Genomic DNA, 19,419 nt, shown 5'->3' with positions numbered 1-19,419 from the left:
GCACCAACTCCTCTACAATGTCCTTTCAAGTAGGTGTAGAGAGTGATGAGGTCTCCCCTCAGCCTCCTCTTCCTCAAACTAAACAGTCCCAGCTCCTTCAATCGCTCTTCGTAAGATTTATTCTCCAGGCTCTTCACCAGCTTCACGGAATCATGGAATTGTTGGAGTTGGAAGGGACCTCTAGAGATCATCTAGTCCAACTCCCCTGCTGAAGCAGGATTGCCCAGAGCACATCACTCAGGACTGCTTCAAGGCGGGTCTTGAAAATCTCCAGAGAAGGGGACTCCATGACCTCCCTGGGCATCCTGTTCCAGGGCTCTGGCACCCTCACCCTAAAGACATTCTTCCTCATATTTGAATGGAACTTCCTATGTTCCAGCTTGTGCCCGTTGCCCCTTGTCCTATCACTGGAAACCACTGAAAAGAGTCCGGCTCCATCATCCTTCAACCCACCCTTTAGGTACTTGTAAACATAGATAAGGTCTCCCCTCAGCCTTCTCTTCTCCAGGCTAAAGAGTCCCAGCTCTTTTTAACCTCATTATTTTGAGGTTTGCCTTACATGACTTGATAAACTATATTGCTAATCAGGTTTTCTACTGTAACTATCCATCTCAGGTAAACTCTCTTCCCCCCCGCTTCTCACCTCAGTCTGCTGTTCTGGCAGCTTCATGTTGTCAAATATCCTGAAGACAATCCGAAACAAATCTTGCCACCAGTGTTTTTCATAAGTATGGCCGTAGGTCTTCATTATTTCAAACATTACCGTTAAGCCCCTGAAATGAAGAAAAAACACCACACATTAAGAGTTAGAAAAAGACGTGCACTAGACCAAATATGTCCAACTGCAACAGCAATAACAAACTCAAATACTGTTGAGAACATTATACATTGATCTGACGTGGGTCAGTCACATTAGTACACCAAAATTAAGTCGAAAACCAGCTTGGTTAAAAAGCACTTAGAAGTCACAGGCAATAAGCCAGAAACACTTTTGAAAACTGTGGTGATTTCAAATTAAAAGAGGAAAATAACTTCTTTAGAAAGGACCACAAAAATAAAGGAACAAGGATTTCCAGGTGAGAAATACAGAGGTCTGGAAACAAGTATTAATCTTCACCAGCTATAAAGGGAGTACACATGCACTGCTCACGTGTAGATGTGTAAATTTAAAACAATTTGCATCAGAATTTAGCATCAGAACTGCAACAGAATACACTTTATACGAGGAAAGCCATATTGAAGGAAAAAAAAAAAGCAGGATTTACATGAAATCCTAGTACAGCTTTGCTTTTTCAACTGTTTCTGCAATCCTCAACCAGTCATGGTACAAAACCAGTTTTAAAATCCTCAAAGTAAGTATGATGGCCAAGACACAGAAAGGCAGGTCAGGAATTTTAATTAAAACAAGAAAAAGACTCTAACAGAATTTTGCTGTTGGGAGTCCACTAAAACAAAACCTACTCATTGCACAGAACATTCTACATTTGTTTTAAACAGAGCAAAAATGGAAATGTGACACAAAGCTATTAATCCAAAGTAATACCTTATTTAAAAAAAAAAGGGGGGGGGTTGACCTTCTACGTTAAAATGATGTTTGCTTGTTTTATGTCAGGAAAGTCGACTTTTACATTTTACTGTGTTCTGTGCATAAACTGCCTCCATCGCATCTGACTGGAAGCTGAGTTGAGCCATTTTAAATAGTTTACAGGTTCTATAACAAATGGAAAACACTATATTTTAATTTTAAACACTTACTGTATTTTAATTTTCTTAAGCTTTAGTTTATTTCCAAATGAACTACTTAAATAGTTCTTATCTTTGTGATTTCATGGCTACTCATCCTAAACAGGCCCTATTTGGGTATTTCACAAAATGTAATACTTATCTATTTAACATAAAGCAATCACAACCACGTAACTCCATGATTTATAATGGAAGATAGACATTTCATATGTAAAGAACAGAGACTTAATTTCTACATCCCATTTAAAAGGCGTTTTTAAAAAGTCTGGTGTTCCCATAGCGATATCACCTCAATTAAATGCGCAAGTCATTTTCAGATGGTTATGTTTACTAACAAAGTTGCTGGTATTTTAAAAGCGTAAAGTAAGCCTTTTAAAATTTGAATTACAAATACTGATTGTTACCTGGTTCTTACATCTAATTTGCATCTATTGATGATACAGGACAACTCAAAGAGAATTGGGAACCATCCTCGTACCCACACTCTGTCTTCGGGAGCTACATTCATATCATCACTTGTGTATTCCTTGAATGCCTTTAGAAGAAAACACAGGGTTATACGGAGTCGTAAGAGTAATTTTCTTCAAAATAAAACACAGTTTGGACCGTAAATAACAATCTCTGCTGTACTAGTATTTACAACCTGATGCCTCAGGTGAGCTGGCAATCGAAATAATAACACTGAGAAGGTGAAATGTTTTTCAAAGTAATGCTCAGTATATTATGAAAAATAAACTAAAAAATAAACGAGATGTTACATTCAAGCGTCACTTTTTACTTGCAGTTCAGTCTGAGTCTCTTAATCCCTATTTATAGAGTCAGCACTGTCAGTGAGGACCTACTATAACGTTTTGAGGACATCAAGCATTTTTGCTCATGCCATTATCTGTTCTTCACAACGTTTCTCAGTAGAGAGCAGATCCTGAGATACGCTGATTTCCAGCAGCTCTCAGGAAAGCTGGCCACCAGCTGAACTGGGTGGATGGGGATGGATGGTGGGGAGCAAAAGAAAAAAATGAAAAAAATGAATTGCTGATACTTTCAAAGCCCGTGGCATGTTATACTCCTATTACTTCTGAGCAAAGCACATTTCTCATTAATGCCTGAAACTTGAAGGGAAACCAATAAGGTTAGCGCGAGTATTTTCTTCTGTATAAAAGCTCTGTTGATTAAAGCACTTACAATTTGGTTAATACAGACTATACCTGAGGTCTATCAGACACGTATTTTGCACAGTGGCGAATGAGGCGGATGGCTTCCATACTGGTATCCGGGAATGCTGCATTGCAGGCAAATTCAGACAAGCACTTTACGGCATCCTGGAAAGAATCTATGGTTGCTGGGAAGTGCTTTTCAAACACAATTGCTGGGAGAAAAAGCGTGAAAAGAAGAAGAGGGAAAAAAAAAAAAAAAGTGTCATGCTTTAAAATCTATTAATTCTAATATGAAGTGATCGTAACAGAAGTCATGACAGACTGGTTCATTGATTGGTGCTGTCAAATGCCTGAGTAGCAATAAAAACTAAAAGATGAATGCTCACCCCAAAAACACCCCACCACCTAGAGGACATTTTCTATTTTGACAGTAAATAACTGTCTAAAATAAACCAAGGTAGTACCTAGTCTAAAGGAGGGAAATTTAACGGTTAAGAACAGAGAAACAGGCTTAATGCTTAACACAGGTCTGTGTGATCAGAGCTTAAGAGGGCAACATAAAGCATGGGGTTACATCCATCAAAGGACTTCCCTCAGCAATATGGTCCTGTTGCCTTGATTTTAAATAGTCACTTTTGAGGAAAAAAAACCCAACACATTCTTCATCAATGCTGAAAAAGTTCTAGGAACTTGCAGAGGTTGAGACAGAATAAAGAGATCCCTTATGGCACTTAAAGCCTGAGATCTAGATTAGAATGGGAAGAAGGGAGGAAAAGAAAATATAAAAATATCATAGTGCCACCTAGCTCAGCACTTTGTCCTAAACAGGGACACAGACAAGCACAATTCAGAAACAAGGAAAAAGATAAGCAAACAACACAATAGTAAAATGACTACTTTTTTTTTTTCTTTTTTTTTCTGCGGAAAAAAAAAATAATAAAATTCTTCACTTAAAATGAAAATGTACAGATTAAGTAAAATTACCTAAGGCTTGACTTGCTTTACTATAGAATGCTACAAACAGATTTTTGTATTTTTTTTGGAAAAGGCAGAAAGGAGGACAGATAACTGTAATCTTATTGAATTATTTTCGTAAGTATTTTCCCAGAGGATTGCTTGAAAAGTGTAAAACGCTGGTTCTAAAGCACGCAGCGGGCTTTACTGTGCAGGCGGTAAAGATAAACAAAGCTTCTCAAGTCTCTGGAGTCACACACACTTTGACGACGTCTGAATATCCTCAATACTCACTGACGATGTGTCCTGTGGTCTGGAACGCGAGCTCCACAATACTTTCATCCTGATCCGAGGCTGCCAGATGAAACACAGAAAAAATGTTTTTCCAGCCGGAACGAATGTTGGCAGCCTGGGAATTCACCATCTGTGCAATACACCGTACAACCATGTCTCGAATAGTAGGGGACCTAAGTTAAGATAATAAACAATAATTGTTTAAACTGAATTACATAATCAATTAGAATGAGTATAATTCTCCAGCAACTGATTTTACAAAAGCGATCTGTAATATTAAATGCCAAAGTTGGTGCTTATGACCCCAGGCAATTCCGTTAATTTTATGTTATTACCTGTTTCTCTTCATGATATGTTCAAATGGTCTTAGGAAGTCCTTCTGGAATCGAAAATTAGCAAGTTCTCCTTTTTCCAAGAACTTCATTGATAATTGCCTTAAGGAGTCTACTGCAAAAATAGCTACATCCTCATTGGGATTGCAGCCAACCTGATAAAGCAGAACAGAAATGAGTAGTAAGCTTGCATCAGAATTCTTACAGATTCAGCCCAAGTTGCTTTTACCTTTGCTAACAGAGAAGTAAGCAGTACTGGAAAATTAACAAAATTAAACAGTAGCCAATTCCCTAAACCACATCGTTAATGCAGTTCAATAATCCCTAACCAATTCCATCTATTTTCTACATTATATATTCTAGCATTTAAAACTTCCTAAAACTAAGCAAGCTGTCTAGAAAGACTTCAACAAGCTGTATTAAAAAGGCACGTCAAACGTTCCCCGTATAAATAGTCCATTTAGACTTGGAACAGAAAACAATGTCTTATCCCCAGCTTCACAGAACACCCCCCCAAATTAAAACACATAACTAAAGGCAGCCAGTTCTAGATGCAGGTAACGATAAATAACTTTAGGTGTACTCCTGCTTTTACATTTATTATATTGTGTCTCTCCGCCTTCTCACAGGCCTTTCCAGCTTTAAAATTTTTGTGGTGTTTTAAGCTACTTATACAGAAGGACAGAAAAAACCAACACAATTCAGATAAGCACATGTTTTTCCAACAAATGTCTAAATTTATGTGTGTCAATAATGCAAGGATAACGCAAGGAGCATACAGTACAATAATTTCATTAAGAGGGATACCTTATTAAAATGATCTCCAATAACTTCCCAGATTCTAGACCACTGCAGCCTTATCCGGCCCATGTTGTAGTAAGAAATCTCTACTATCTTCTGCAGGCTAAACATCCGGGGGTGGGTAGCAGACAGCAGCTCATCCATAGACACAGCACAAAGCCAGCGAACGAAATCCACTGTTAAACGATCGCAGATTTTAATGCAATATTTTAAGACAAAGTTGTCTTTGTTTAAGACAAAGAAAAAAAAAAAGAAAAAGATAAAACCTACCAATAGCGTTTCCATCCAACCTTGTAGATCCCGTAAATATTCTGTAAAGTGCGGTTTAAGACATTGTTATAATTTTGTAAAAAAGTATCTAACATGTATTCAAGATTTAAAAAAAAAAAAAAAAATATAGACACCCCCTGACTACCTTTTATTTACTAAAAAACAATTAGTAATTGTGGAAAAATACTGAGCTTTGAAAAGAAAATCAGAAATATTTCAATTATTTCTAATATTTAAAAATAACCCCCATAAGCACGCGTGGAGGCTGGGAGGTGGGCACCATTTCTAATACTATCCACTCATTGACAGGGACTGATGAATCAACGTACTCAATCACAGCAACGCTTGTAAGCCTTCCAAATGATACCCCTCTGCGATTGCCTATTCTAACAAGTGTTAAGAAAATGATGTTTTCTGACTTCTTATACGCTGAGAGAGCAAGATCCATCAGACGCCCCAGTCTGATCAGTACTTTACCATATAAACAGGGAATGTTTATGATATGTATCATGCCTGATCAAATCCAGTTATGATAAATATAATTCATAGAAAGGAAGACTGGAATAATAATTTTGGTAAATTCAGACAACACCTACGTAACCTAGAGGAAATCAGGGAGCCAGTAATTACATTGAGGAGAAAAAAGGGTCTGTCAATAATGCTCCCTGTACTAAGGCAAAATGAGATTTGCCGTATGTTACTATAGATAGCAAATCAAGATTCATCGGACGGTACAGCAGCCTTCATTCTGCAACTCTCCTGTCATAATTTTACATCAATAAAAAGGCTTCTTGCCTAACCTTTGCTCTGTTCCCTCTTGCAAAAATACTTCTGCTCCACAAAAAAAGGAAAAAAACCCCACAAAACCAAAACCCACTTTTAATATGGTAATATTTATGCAGGTTTTTTCCAAATAGAAGTAAACTAATAACGTCCTATTATTAGCACAGGGTATTAAAATATTGCTTAAAAAGCTTGGGGTGGCAACAGCAAATTTAATACAATACCTGTCTACAGCAACGACAACGCTTTGGGAGCTGGTTTCACCAATGGATTCCTGGATACTTGCGATCTGCTTCCAATCCACATTTCCACCGACTGCAGTAAACAAAATTGGAAAAACGGGTAAGAGATAACACAGAAAGCACCGGGAAGAAAAAGGGAGAGAAATCGTGCCACTACCAGTATAATTAAATATATTTTTAATTAATCTCCCAGATTAATTTCTTTCTCACAGAAAGAAAGTTAAAGTACCTGCAACACAGCATTTGTGGAGAAGAGTGAAAAAAATAAAACAGCTGAGAAAATGACTGTGTTCTAACAGCCCCTAAAATGCATGAAAACCAAATTCCTTGGAGTTAGGCATTTTCCTACAAGACTGAAGTGATATTATTAAAAGAAATAATATGAAAATGGTTAAGTTTCCATATGTGTACTGTAACAAACATTCCAGAAATTCAATTCAAATAGAACCATTTTATTCATTTGGGCACAGACTATTTTCCTTCGAAATGTAGTTGACCGAAGGGAAAAAAGTCTTTATGAGCTGGATTTACACCAAGAACTAGCGAGTATGATTTAGAGACACTTGACTGCAGTTTACATTCTTGAGCTATTAGGACTTAAACATTTTTAAAGGCCAGTCACTTCAGCGTAGAGAAACTGCCAGCATTTGGAAATAGCAAAGTTGGATGGGTCATCGGGGAACACTAAACCGGAGGAGGCACATTAGAAGGGCAGGCAGAAGCTCAGTGTATGAGATGCTGGCAGAGACATTAATTTCCAGGCGTAAGGTTTCCCTTCAGCAGCTCTTGGCACGGGGAGGGGAGCACAGAGAGGCAGGGAAAGGGGAGCCAAAGGAAAGAAAAGGAATGACTCCAGAATCAGAAAAACTCTCTGAACAGAACACAAAGCCAGACGATCAGGACTAGTTGAAGGTTAAAATCAGGGAAACTAGTAAAATAATCATTACTTCCCCCCCAACTTGTTACATGAAAAACTGAGGGAACACAAAGCTTGCACGGCTGTGGGTGAGTTTGTTCAAAAGGCAGGAGATACTGAGCATCATAATAAAATTGAAACTTTCTAACAGTCAAATGGAGTTTTATAACTTCCTTGATGCTCCCATAGTTTCCTAATACCCTACACCTGCAGGTCTTTAACTCTGTTAAAAAATAAAAAGAAAATCAACTTTTTAAAGATAACTTAAGGTTAGACTGATAAACATTTCTAGGAGGACAGACAACAACATCTCATTTAGATGATTAGGGTGATTTAGATTAGATCTCAGGAAGAAATTCTTTCCTGTGAGGGTGGTGAGACACTGGAACAGGTTGCCCAGAGAAGCTGTGGCTGCCCCATCCCTGGAGGGGTTCAAGGCCAGGCTGGATGGGGCTTTGAGCAACCTGGTCTGGTGGGAGGTGTCCCTGCCCATGGCAGGGGGGCTGGAACTCGGTGATCTTTAAGGTCCCTTCCAACCCAAACCATTCTATGGTTCTATGATTTATGGAGTAAATTTTGGCTCTCAGGCCAACTGAAAAAGGCACTTACTCAGTGCCGAAGTAACCAAAAGAGGAAGAAACAGAATTTCAGAATTTAAGCTAAACTAACCTCCCACTTGGTTTGAATACTGCATATTTCTCACAAAGTTTCATAACAGAATGTTTAAGCTACACATACTAAGTTGCCTGTTTGGTAAAACACTTGATGGACTAACATTGCACTATTATTAAATCTGGCCCTACCATCAGCAACCCATTCTTACTCCGGCAGCTATATTTTAACAGAAATGAATAATGTAACATTTTCTTCTATTTCCCACTGTCCCATCCTAGCAACAATACTTAAACAACACTTAATAATAGCAATCACTTAATAATACTTAACAGAGCCAAACAAATATTCCAGAAATAGGAACAGGTCTACCCAAACCTAAGTTTCACAAAGACTACTTCATGGTCTCTTCTCCAAACCTCACAATCAACAATAATGAGAACAAAGGACAAACTGTAGCATTTGTCTGAACAAAGCCAGTTAAATGAAATACTTCGTATTTGCATTACTTACCCAGTCCCAGCCCCGCAAATTCATCGGGTGCCTGGTCTTTTGTTCCAGTAAAAGAACCTTCCCTGCCACGCACTGTCCCTGAGATGTAGCGAGGTTTTACTCCAGTTCCTATTAACTGTGCCAGTTCAAGCTGACTGATGCATTTCAGAATCTATTCCAGAGAATAAAGAAGTCGTTTATCAACAAAAAACAGCTTGAAATAGTAAAAGTAAATAAATAAAAATCTTGAGGCAGATTTTTTGAAGAAAAAATTCTAAACACTCAAGGGCAAACAAGTATTTCTGTTCTTCTGTCTAAAATTAATATTAATTTAAATACTATTGGATTAGTCTCACAATTTTATTTCTCACATGGACGTTTTGGTAGTTTGGCTGCATAATGTGCAATCACAGAATCACATGAAGTTGGAAGGGACCTCTGGAGATCATCTAGTCCAACCCCCTGCCAAAGCAGGTCCACCCAGAGCAGGTCCCACAGGAATGTGTCCAGGCGGGTTTGGAATGTCTCCAGAGGAGGAGACTCCACCACCTCTCTGGGCAGCCTCTTCCAGGGCTCTGCCACCCTCACAGGAAAGAAGTTCCTCCTCATGTTGAGATGGAACTTCCTGTGTTCAAGTTTGTGCCCGTTACCTCTTGTCCTGTCACTGGGCACCACTGAAAAAAGACTGGCCCCATCCTCCTGACACCCACCCTTTAAGTATTTACAGGTGTTGATCAGATCCCCCCTCAGTCTTCTCTTCTCCAGACTAAAAAGACCCAAGTCCCTCAGCCTCTCCTCATAAGGGAGATGCTCCAGGCCCCTCATCACGATCTTTGTAGCCCTTTCCTGTACCATCTCCAGCAGTTCCCTGTCCTTCTTGAATTGGGGAGCCCAGAACTGGACACAATTCTACATAACGTATGTACAAAAGTATATACTTAGCACTTCTCTGAAAGCCACTGCATTTATGCACAAACAAGTACATAACTGTGTTAGAAATCAGTACAAGCGCTTTCTTACAGTTTAAGTACAAATGACTCTTGTACCTCATGCCAGGAATTTCCTAAATAGTTTCCATCTGTATGAGCCACTGTGATGAGAGTTTTAATTGTGTCGATATTCTTCTGCTTCATTTCAGTAATACCAGAACTCACTGTAAGTAACGTAAATCTTGCCAACGCTTGGACATAGGCATCTCTTTCAAGCTATAAACAGGAGAAAAAAAAATATAAATTGTCTTGTAAGTACTTTCTCAGCTTCTTGTTCTTAGTACATACAACCTGTGTGATTCCAGCAACTGTATCATTTACCTTTCTCTTCCTAGAACTGAATTTCCAAAGCATTCTACATAGAGAAAATAACTCATGTTCTTCTATAGGAAGCTGTGGGATAAAATCAGGTGCCCTCTGTTCAGGAACACGAAGGGTAACGTCTGACAGCACAGAACACATAGGTTGTTCTCAGCTTTCTGAGTTTGGTCTTTTTGGGGTGCTTTTTTGGGAAACAAGATGCTGTTTCAGAAGAAATGTGGCTTCTAAGGTAAACTTTTAATACTCCTGTACTATACACCTGGACCTACTCTGAAAACGTTGCTTTAGCAGACTCTCAAGTTGTAGGACATTTTTGGCAACGGAACCTAAATAATATATCTAAAAAGCATGTTTTGCCGATTCTATAAAGCTGCTCGAAACATATTTGATTTAATCTACGCTGTTTGGAGCACCTCAGCAGCTTGTGAGGTGAGACTGTCATGGGTGGGTAAAGAGAAGGTGACCTATAATCTAGGCAGATTAAATCAGTCTTACAAAAAAGCATGTTCCACATGTAGGTACCTGATTTTTATGTATGGGGTATCTATAAACACCAAAGGAAACTCCTCAGATCTCATATGAACTGATTACAGCGGTAAAAAGGTGATTACAGGTGAGCCCACAAGTGCATTTTACTCTCCTGTTACGTGTGATCTGAAGGCCATAAAGTGAAATGGTTGCACATCAGAGAAACAAATGACAACTGTGAAATATACTTAACTGTTTGGATGTTTAAGACTATTTTCAAATTAAAAAAAGTAATCACTGAGCACCTAATAAAACTAAACATAAAATATTTCAAAAAAATCCCAGGAAGAAGGTCTGTTTAATGGAAAAAACACGAATGCCACAACAGTGGGCAATGATAGAAGGGACAGATTCTCACAGAGACACATAGCACAGCTCCCATGTTCAAACCCAACTACCACCACTGGCAAAGGCACAGCAAATGATGTATAAGCACAGAAAAATGGAAATTTCATGGAAAGAGTACTAAGCAAAGAAGCTTTAGAGTCTACAGACTACGTACCTTCTGTAAAAGGAGAATGTTTTCACTCCCACCTTCCCTCTCTGTTCCATACAGATATTCCCCCTCTGCCCCTTTCTCTAAGCCATCAAAGTAGGAGAAAGACAACTAAACAATGAGTCTTGTCCCAGATACTTGAAGACAAAAGCCAGACTGTGTGACAGTCTAAGATTAAAAGCATAAATAACTAAAACTAGAATCTTTAATTGAGGTTTTAGAGGTGAATATGCATAGCTTAAACTACATTGTGTACTTTAAGAATTTTCTTAAAACTAAAAGCCTCCAGCTCCCGCTATTATCTTTCAAGGTGTGTAAACTGATCTTAATTGTTCTTAGACACCAATCTGAATTTCTGTATCTTTATTCAATGACGTAGGAAAGTTGTTGGCACCAGTTAAGCACGAGAGGAAAAACCTGCTTTCCACAGGTTTTGATCCCTGAGTCAGCTCAGGCACAGATTTGCCAGTCTCCTTCAAACCTCCAGTATTTGTCAGAAGTCAGACAAGGCTGCCATCTGATCAGGACCTCGTGCAACGGAATCATCCTGCAACGTACTCAAATCATCAACAAACCAGTATTGTTTTTAATGATACCAACCAACCAGAATTCCCAGAGGAAACCAAGAAGAAATATCGCTTATATTGAAAACACAAAACCAAGTGTGTAAGTTTCACCAAATGAGAAGTGTTTTTGAAACGTTCAATCGCGTTTGTCCCAAGCCAATGGAAGGGTACGATCGATTCTGGTACGTTCTTGGAGGGTGGGGAATCTTAGAGCAAAGGTGTCCTTGCCCTCCCCACCCAAGGCAGACCACTGCGGGACTGGGAGTAACTTCTGCAGCTGCTGACACTGATATTTGTACCAGTTCCACTTTCCCAGCTTAGAAACAAAAATAACAGGAATGTGAATTTCATTGAGCAGCTGCAGGCTCCAGGGAAGGCTTTGGTAACCAAATTTAAGTCTGTTCAGTTCAGGGTGGGGGAAAATGAAGTGGAAAGACAGAGGAAGAAAACCTTACATGATCTCAAACGGGCTTTTTTAAGCAGCTGTATGAGAGATCCCAATGTGCCTTTCCACGTTAGTGATAAAAAGTTATCTAATTTGCTAAATACAAGGTGCAAGGGGAGAGAGAAGCAAAGCATTCACTATCATATCATAGTTCAATAGTTTTTACTTAAAGTCAGTCTTAGAAAGTTGTTGGGTTTTTTTGAGTGTTGGTGGTTTTTGTTGGTTTTGGGGGTTTTTTTAAATGTTTTCTATGTACGCGTGAAATAACGCAATATCAGCTATCTTTAATGGACTTACAGCAGACCAGTACTCCATTTGTTAACTAATAAGTCTACAATAACATAATAGTACGCTCACTGCTGATGATTTTAAAATGGGAAAAAAAATAATGAAAAAAGCGGCCAAGTTTAATCGGAATTACCCTCTGGAGCCAGAGAGTCTGGAATCCTTGGCATTGCGCTTAATGCAGGATACATTCGTGCATTACATCAGGAATGACATTTCCAGTGCCATAACTGTTCAAATGGTACCCAATTCCAGAAGTCTCAGATTAGTATAATCTCTCTGAATTTGAGAACAGTATTTAAAAAGCACAGTTCATAGAGATACTATTTTACTTATGAAACAGGACAGAAAGACTCATTTTATAAAACATCACAACAAAGCTAAACAGCTTTGGAACAAAGCTAGAAAGAAAGTACTTTGACATAAAAGTAGTCAACTCATGGGGAAACAAAAATTCTGAATATAGGAATGGCAGCACTTACCACAAAACATCAGGAAAAATAAAGGTCACTTTAATTAAAAAAATTCCAGTCAAATATGAGATCAAGTAGTAATTTCAGAAGCGAGCAGCCTCTAGGTATTGCAGTGCGTGGCTTCAGCAACAAGGACTCTTAGAACCCCACTAACATTTTGTTGGTAAATAGATCAAAGTACTGTCTCAATCTTAATTTTTTTACCTGAATGTTGAAAATGCAAGCAATCCTGATCGCACATCGTATACCCTCCAAACAAAGAGAGGCAACTTCTGTGTCATCGCAGTCCTGTAGACCCACACTGAACGCAGCCAGAAAAGGTGTCCATGCCAACTGGAATGTATGCAAAATAAAAGTTATATTAGCAACCTTAGTACTTGAAGGGAATGTTATAGTCTCGACATCTTGCTGAAGCGTAAATTCCATCCTTAACTCACATCATTAACCATGAAGTTGCCTTTTGCCAAAAAGAAAATGGAATAGAATAGACGTGAGACATAGAACAGGACAGAAGTAACGTATATTATATGACGCTTCCCTCAGATGCACTATCCTTGTCCCTCAGCAACCAACACACAACCATCTTGAGATAGTTGGAAAAAAACCCACACCCCACAGCTACGTCCACTAGATGTCTATTGGAGTTTTGGTATTCCTGAGATAACCTTTACCTTTGCACAGTGAGAAAAAAAGATAGAATCAATAGTTATTGCAAGAACCAACACAGTGTATAATAAATAGATTCCTTTATGATGAAAAGTACGTACTTAGATTAAGACAAGTTTGTCCTGGTAACACCAGAAAGGGAAAAAAAAGGGTAGGGTACAATAGGGCAGCAAACTTTATTAAATCCACTAAAATTACAATAAGACAACAACAATAAGAGACAGGACATGGCTCTTTCCTTGATCTCTCTGCTTGTAATTTTGTAGCCTTTGGCCATCCATCTTTTTGTATCTAAGCCACTGCTGATGTTCCCCATTCCTCCTGCCTTAGGTGGGACTGACACTGTCATACGCTCGACTGAAAGTTATTGCAGGAGAAAAAACAATCAGAAGATGCCATGACTACACACGGTTACGGAGAGGAAACCCCATGGTACCCAGAACGATTTCAGAAATAATCTTTCCTGAAATCACCCCAGATAAAATACAGAGTCAACAGGCACAGTAGGGAGCAACAGATTTCACACTTAATTTCATAATAAAATGATGCACCACAGAGCTTTAGTTTCATTTAAGCCAGGAATTCCAAAAGCACTACCTCAGGAAAGTGTCCAACAAGTGTCCAAGTGTTTGCACGCACCAAACCATAACTCTGGGAGGGTATCAAAGGCATTGGATGAATTCCTAGATCTAGGACTACCTTTAAAGATCCCTTCTAACTCAAACTATGAAATGATTCCATGTTCCAAAGTTGATGTTTATTCCTTGCCCTTCTAATTTTTCATTCCCATTGAAACCAAAACTAATTTTAAGTATCGCAACACGGAGATACTTGTTTCGACTGCACCTCTACACCTGAAATAAAAATCCTATGATTTCAAGTTTTTCACTACTCTTTATACTTTTGTACCCTCAACATACTCCTCGTAACTCCTCCCTTATAACTAGATGCTGCTTCTATCAGCATAGAAACTTCTCAAATCCTGGGGTAAATCACAGAATCACAGAATGATACGGGGTTGGAAGGGACCTCTGGAGATCATCCAGTCCAACCCCCTGCCAGAGCAGGTCCACCCAGAGCAGGTCCCACAGGAATGTGTCCAGGCGGGTTTGGAATGTCTCCAGAGAAGGAGACTCCACCACCTCTCTGGGCAGCCTCTTCCAGGGCTCTGCCACCCTCACAGCAAAGAAGTTCCTCCTCATGTTTAGATGGAACTTCCCATGTTCAAGTTTGTGCCCATTACCTCTTGTCCTGTCCCCGGGCACCACTGAAAAAAGACTGGCCCCATCCTCCTGACACCCACCCTTTAAGTATTTACAGGCGTTGATCAGATCCCCCCTCAGCCTTCTCTTCTCCAGACTAGAAATACCCAAGTCCCTCAGCCTTTCCTCATCAGAGAGATGTTCTAGGCCTCTCATCATCTTTGTAGCCTCTGCTGTGCCCTCTCCAGCAGTTCCCTGTCCTTCTTGAACTGGGGAGCCCAGAACTGGACACAGTGCTCCAGATGGGGCCTCCCCAGGGCAGAGCAGAGGGGGAGGATGACCTCCCTTGAGCTGCTGGCCACACTCTTCCTGATGCACCCCAGGCCTTCTTGCCCAAATGAAACTGTATTGGGAGCCTCAAAATCTCTTTTTTCCTATAGCAAGTTAAGTAAGTTACAAAATAATCAAAACATAGCAAAAACTACAATCTTTAATATTTTCAGCAAATCCCGTCAGCCAGTATTTTGTATTAAGAAACTATGTGATATTCTAGGTAAATATCTAAACATGTATCTTACCTTAAACATGGGTCTCACGTGCTCCAGGTGTGTCGCACTAGTAAAAGGTGCCTGAACGTGGCTCACTGCCTCCATAAGAGCTTTAGCTGTTTTAGCCATTTGTTCCATTTCCAAATTATATAGGAGTCTTCTCTGCTTTTCACTAGCAACACCTGTGAACACAGTTTTTCCTCTCATTTGTGCATCTTTAGCAGTGGTATCTTATATATTATATGATGCCATATAACAGTTTTCATTTTTCATTAAGTGCCATACTCAGATGCATTTTTCGCATTATCTTTACTTTCTGAAATTACCACACCAGCAAGATATTTCTTTTACAATATAGATAAAATTTAACTTAAGGCAAACTTATGTATGAAATGTAACCTGATTTTAAACTTTTACCGCATTTTAAGATTTGTACCATAAACAGTTCTTCTCCAGCACCTCAACTGACAGCATAAATATCGCATCCACTAAGATAAATTCAAAGTGAACAGAAGTTTCAGAGCAATCCATCAGCACAGAAAGTAACAAGAAAAATAAGTGGACATCCTTTTTCTGAGGGAGAACTGCCTTAATCCCCTTTTCATTTCAGTAATGGAACCTCCATCTCATCAAGAAAGTGAAACCCAAGCAGAATGTAAGGATCAGCTCCTTTAAAATTACCATAAAAACATTATGTTAATTGAACAAATATTGAAAATGAGGGATTCTTTTTCCAGATGCGAATTTCTTGTAAGCAATCTGTTCATAAGGCTCACCTAGGACTTAAAAGTATACAAATTTGACTATGTGGGGAAAAAGTCAAGTGTTTCTTAAAGTTCGTGGAAAAGCTAGAATGAATAACAACTGAATCTTCACACTGTGGCATTTGAGAGAAAAAGAGATCATTAATGTATAGAGCGCATTAGGGCCCCACAAACCAAATAATGCACATTTTTTGAAGATGCCAGAGTGGTTATTGCAGGAAAACACAGAAGTTGATTTAGAAATAGAAGGAACAACTACCGTGTTTGTTCTGCACTACATCCATCAGCAACACTGTTATTTCATAAAATCCCCAAATTCATTTCCCGTTGTTGCTGTTCAACAGCAAAACCTGCCTTCTCCACGGTCAATGCACTGAATACCAGGAATTCAGATGCAAAGGGAAGTGAAGATAAGCAGTTGCACGTAACACAGACTTGAAGGTAGCATCATCCTTTTCGGATATGAAATCAGAAGTTAGGACTCATTTTGAGCTAAGTAAGTGGTGCTCGCTTCATTCATCTCTCATTTTAAAAAAAAGGAGATAACTTCATGAAACTGAAGAGTCAAGCACTTTGAAGAAAGCTAATATTGCAACTACTTACTTTGTTTACTGGATTTTGTGGGTATTGTTAATTCTTTTGTTTCTTTCATTGAAATCTTCTTGCCAGCTATTTCATTATAGATAGCAGACAAATATTCTTCAGGCAGATCTTTACTGTCATTGATACCTCTATTCATTTTAATATACTGTTCTTTTGTCATTTTATTCTTAACCTGAAACCCAGAAAGGAGCTGTTAGTATCAACAAATGAGGCAAGTTCATAGCAATTACAACGCTGCCTATAAAGCAGCCAAACAGATGAAAAGTTACCATCAAGGACAAATCTGATGATTCAGAAGACATTAGGTATCAATGCATGCAAGACTACATTGTCAAATCCACAAAATAACACAAGACCACATGGACAACACTCATTCAGTAGGATCCACAGACCAATCAGACATATATTACCAAAAAAAGTGGTTTATCTTGTCATACAGACCAAGCTATTTTAAACATAGTCCCATAATCTCCTAAGAGTTCAAGACTCCAGATTTTGCTTGAATGAATGATGATGGCTAATCATTGCAACCTTGAATATTACGCACTGCAGAAGTGAGCAGTACTTATCAAAATAAAGCTGCATTATTTTTTCAAACAAAGTGAAATCAGGAGCAGAAGTCATTACAGAAGTTCTATCTTTGACTGTAGGTTAGATCCCTACTGTGAGTACCATAATGTGAAAGCAAATCCACATAATTCCTATCGAACACAGAGTAGGGAAACGATACCTTACAGGAAGGTCTAACCAAAAGAGTTTAAAAACCTCCACACCCATGAAACAATACTTAAAAGATGCACAAACTTAAGCGACCATATTTCTTACACACAAATTGGTGTTAAACCAAACATCAATCTTTTACAAACTCATTGCCACAAACTCTGAAAGTTAGATGTCTATAGATTACACAAATATTTTTCCAGGGACGTACCTGTGGACTGTGAAGATCTGTTGTCAACATGATAATTGAGTAAGCTAACACATACGCAGTATCTGCACTAGCAAAAAGAGTTTGCCTGAAGGGGAAAAAAGAGAAAAAGAACAGCAAGTTTAACAGATTAGGATTTTTTACTTGTTATTCAGCTTCCTGAAGTTCTGAAATACGACTTACCCTTGGTTACATTCTAAATATCTAGCAGCAAATTTCTCCATCAGGCGATCAATTTTTTGAGCCTCTCCTGGAAGACGAAATCCCTCTAGAAACATGCGCAGAGCTGAAACAAAATCCTTTCCTGAGAAGTCGTGTTGGTCTACATATGCATACATGACTTCTTTGTTAAATTTATCATTGTCTCCCAGGAACTCCCCAACCTGAGTCTAAAATAAGAAGAGAGAAGACAAACTGGTGCATTTACACTGGAAAAAAATAGTAAATAAGAAGATCAGAGTCATACTGCCCATATGTCTCACAAAAAGAGAGGCCTGTATGCGGTTAATGAAGACATATGACTTCTCATCTACTCTCTAAAGCAATATATTTTGGCTACATATTCCATCATAATGTTCTTACACACTCGTATCTGCCTACTTTCCTTCTCTGGTTTTTCTCACGTACCACTTTTTTCTATTAGATGAATTCCACACACGCACAAGACAAAGTTAGTATTACCAATGATTGTTCTGTGCTGTGATGATTTTTGCAGTTAGGAACTTAGTTACTAGAGGAATGAAAACCTCATTAAACTCAACTTCATTCCCACTAGAGTACACATCTCAAACAGATGTAAGTGATACTCAAATATAAATAGCTGGTATTCAGATACATCCAAGTTGATCACTATCAACGCAACCCAGTACAGTTAAAAATTACTGTGCATTCAGATAAAGATGCCTGTATATGTAAACTGAGGTTAAAATTTTGTATTGATGGCTGATTTTAAGTTCTAATACTGAAACTTGTGACTTCAGTCAGAGCTGCAAGCAGAGGCATATGCAAGCCTTTCCTTAGAAAACAACAGGGGTGGCTACTAAGCACAACGGTGCAGATTGCCCTTTCAGAAAGCTAAGTTTTCCATGACAATACCAACACGAGATATTCCCACCCTCCTCAGCCAGATATTGCAGGGCCCTTCCAAGTCCAGCAACAGCTGCTAGCTGTAAATAAAAATCAAAGAACTAATCTAGGTTAATGAACTGTCCTTTGGGAGGCAGCAAAAATCTGTTGCACTGTGTTATGTTTTTGCTGTCTCTGAAGCACAGTTACTTCTGGCAGTCCCTTATTGGACCAAAGTACATACAGTTTAAAAAGTTGCTTCTAGCTATATTTGCAACTAAATACAAGTTTGGAGGCAGCTCAAATAGGTCAGTCTTTTCCTTTACACTTCACTGAACTGCAGGAAGCACATAGTACAGGGTACAGCTCTAACAAATACTCCAAATTACTTACAAATTTAGAGAGAGAGACACGTTTCCTTTTCTTCATCGTACAATAACGTTATACACTTTAAACCACTATCGTGTGATTTGCAATTAACATTAAGAACATCAACAACATGAGCAAAAACAACCATTGGGAAAACAGTTTTCTTACTGAATCTAATCTCTCCTCTTGATGCAAGAACTGAGCAATATCTTCAGGGGTAGTGCCAAGCATTCCTTGTTCCTGCAGGTACTGAATCCCCCTCTTTGGTTTCTTATTGAATCTGTACAATCAAGATCAGGATGGAGTGAGAGTTAACCCTTTTCACCCGCACACAAAGCCTTACCAGCTTAAGTAAAAAGATTCAATACATTTGGATGAGGTATTGAAAAATCTACATATTAAATATTTTTCCTTTATCAAACTGTGCATTAAATAGGAATGAGCTATTCCCTTCTATGATTATTCCCTTCATCATTGGATGATTTTATGGTTTTCTTTCCTTTGTAAACATCCTCCTCTTCCTCTTTGCTACATAACTGCCAGCATGGCATCTGAGCAGTTCCCAGTACAGAGAGCTG

General features: G+C 38.7%; 1 protein-coding gene across 6 annotated transcripts in view; it reads right to left on the bottom strand.

The window, feature by feature from the left end:
* ARFGEF1 (ARF guanine nucleotide exchange factor 1) overlaps window positions 1–19,419 on the bottom strand; it is a 104,538-nt gene that overhangs the window by 17,900 nt on the left and 67,219 nt on the right. For 5 of the 6 annotated variants that reach the window (XM_074146186.1, XM_074146187.1, XM_074146190.1 and 2 more), the window contains exons 15-30: window positions 19,010–19,121; window positions 17,591–17,796; window positions 17,411–17,495; window positions 16,480–16,651; window positions 15,143–15,294; window positions 12,901–13,029; window positions 9,640–9,798; window positions 8,615–8,765; window positions 6,556–6,646; window positions 5,549–5,589; window positions 5,285–5,454; window positions 4,481–4,632; window positions 4,146–4,318; window positions 2,949–3,109; window positions 2,148–2,278; window positions 644–773 (exon numbers count right to left, since the gene is read on the bottom strand). In XM_074146186.1, coding sequence (XP_074002287.1) covers window positions 644–773; window positions 2,148–2,278; window positions 2,949–3,109; window positions 4,146–4,318; window positions 4,481–4,632; window positions 5,285–5,454; window positions 5,549–5,589; window positions 6,556–6,646; window positions 8,615–8,765; window positions 9,640–9,798; window positions 12,901–13,029; window positions 15,143–15,294; window positions 16,480–16,651; window positions 17,411–17,495; window positions 17,591–17,796; window positions 19,010–19,121 — 2,215 coding nt within the window. Of the gene's footprint in view, window positions 1–643; window positions 774–2,147; window positions 2,279–2,948; window positions 3,110–4,145; window positions 4,319–4,480; window positions 4,633–5,284; window positions 5,455–5,548; window positions 5,590–6,555; window positions 6,647–8,614; window positions 8,766–9,639; window positions 9,799–12,900; window positions 13,030–15,142; window positions 15,295–16,475; window positions 16,652–17,410; window positions 17,496–17,590; window positions 17,797–19,009; window positions 19,122–19,419 lie in introns of all 6 variants that reach the window. The other variant, XM_074146188.1, reaches the window with a different exon arrangement.

This window comes from Numenius arquata, chromosome 4 (genome assembly GCF_964106895.1).
Source record: "Numenius arquata chromosome 4, bNumArq3.hap1.1, whole genome shotgun sequence".
In the NCBI taxonomy this organism is placed as follows: domain Eukaryota; kingdom Metazoa; phylum Chordata; class Aves; order Charadriiformes; family Scolopacidae; genus Numenius; species Numenius arquata.
This window is presented reverse-complemented; position numbering and strand designations above follow the sequence as displayed.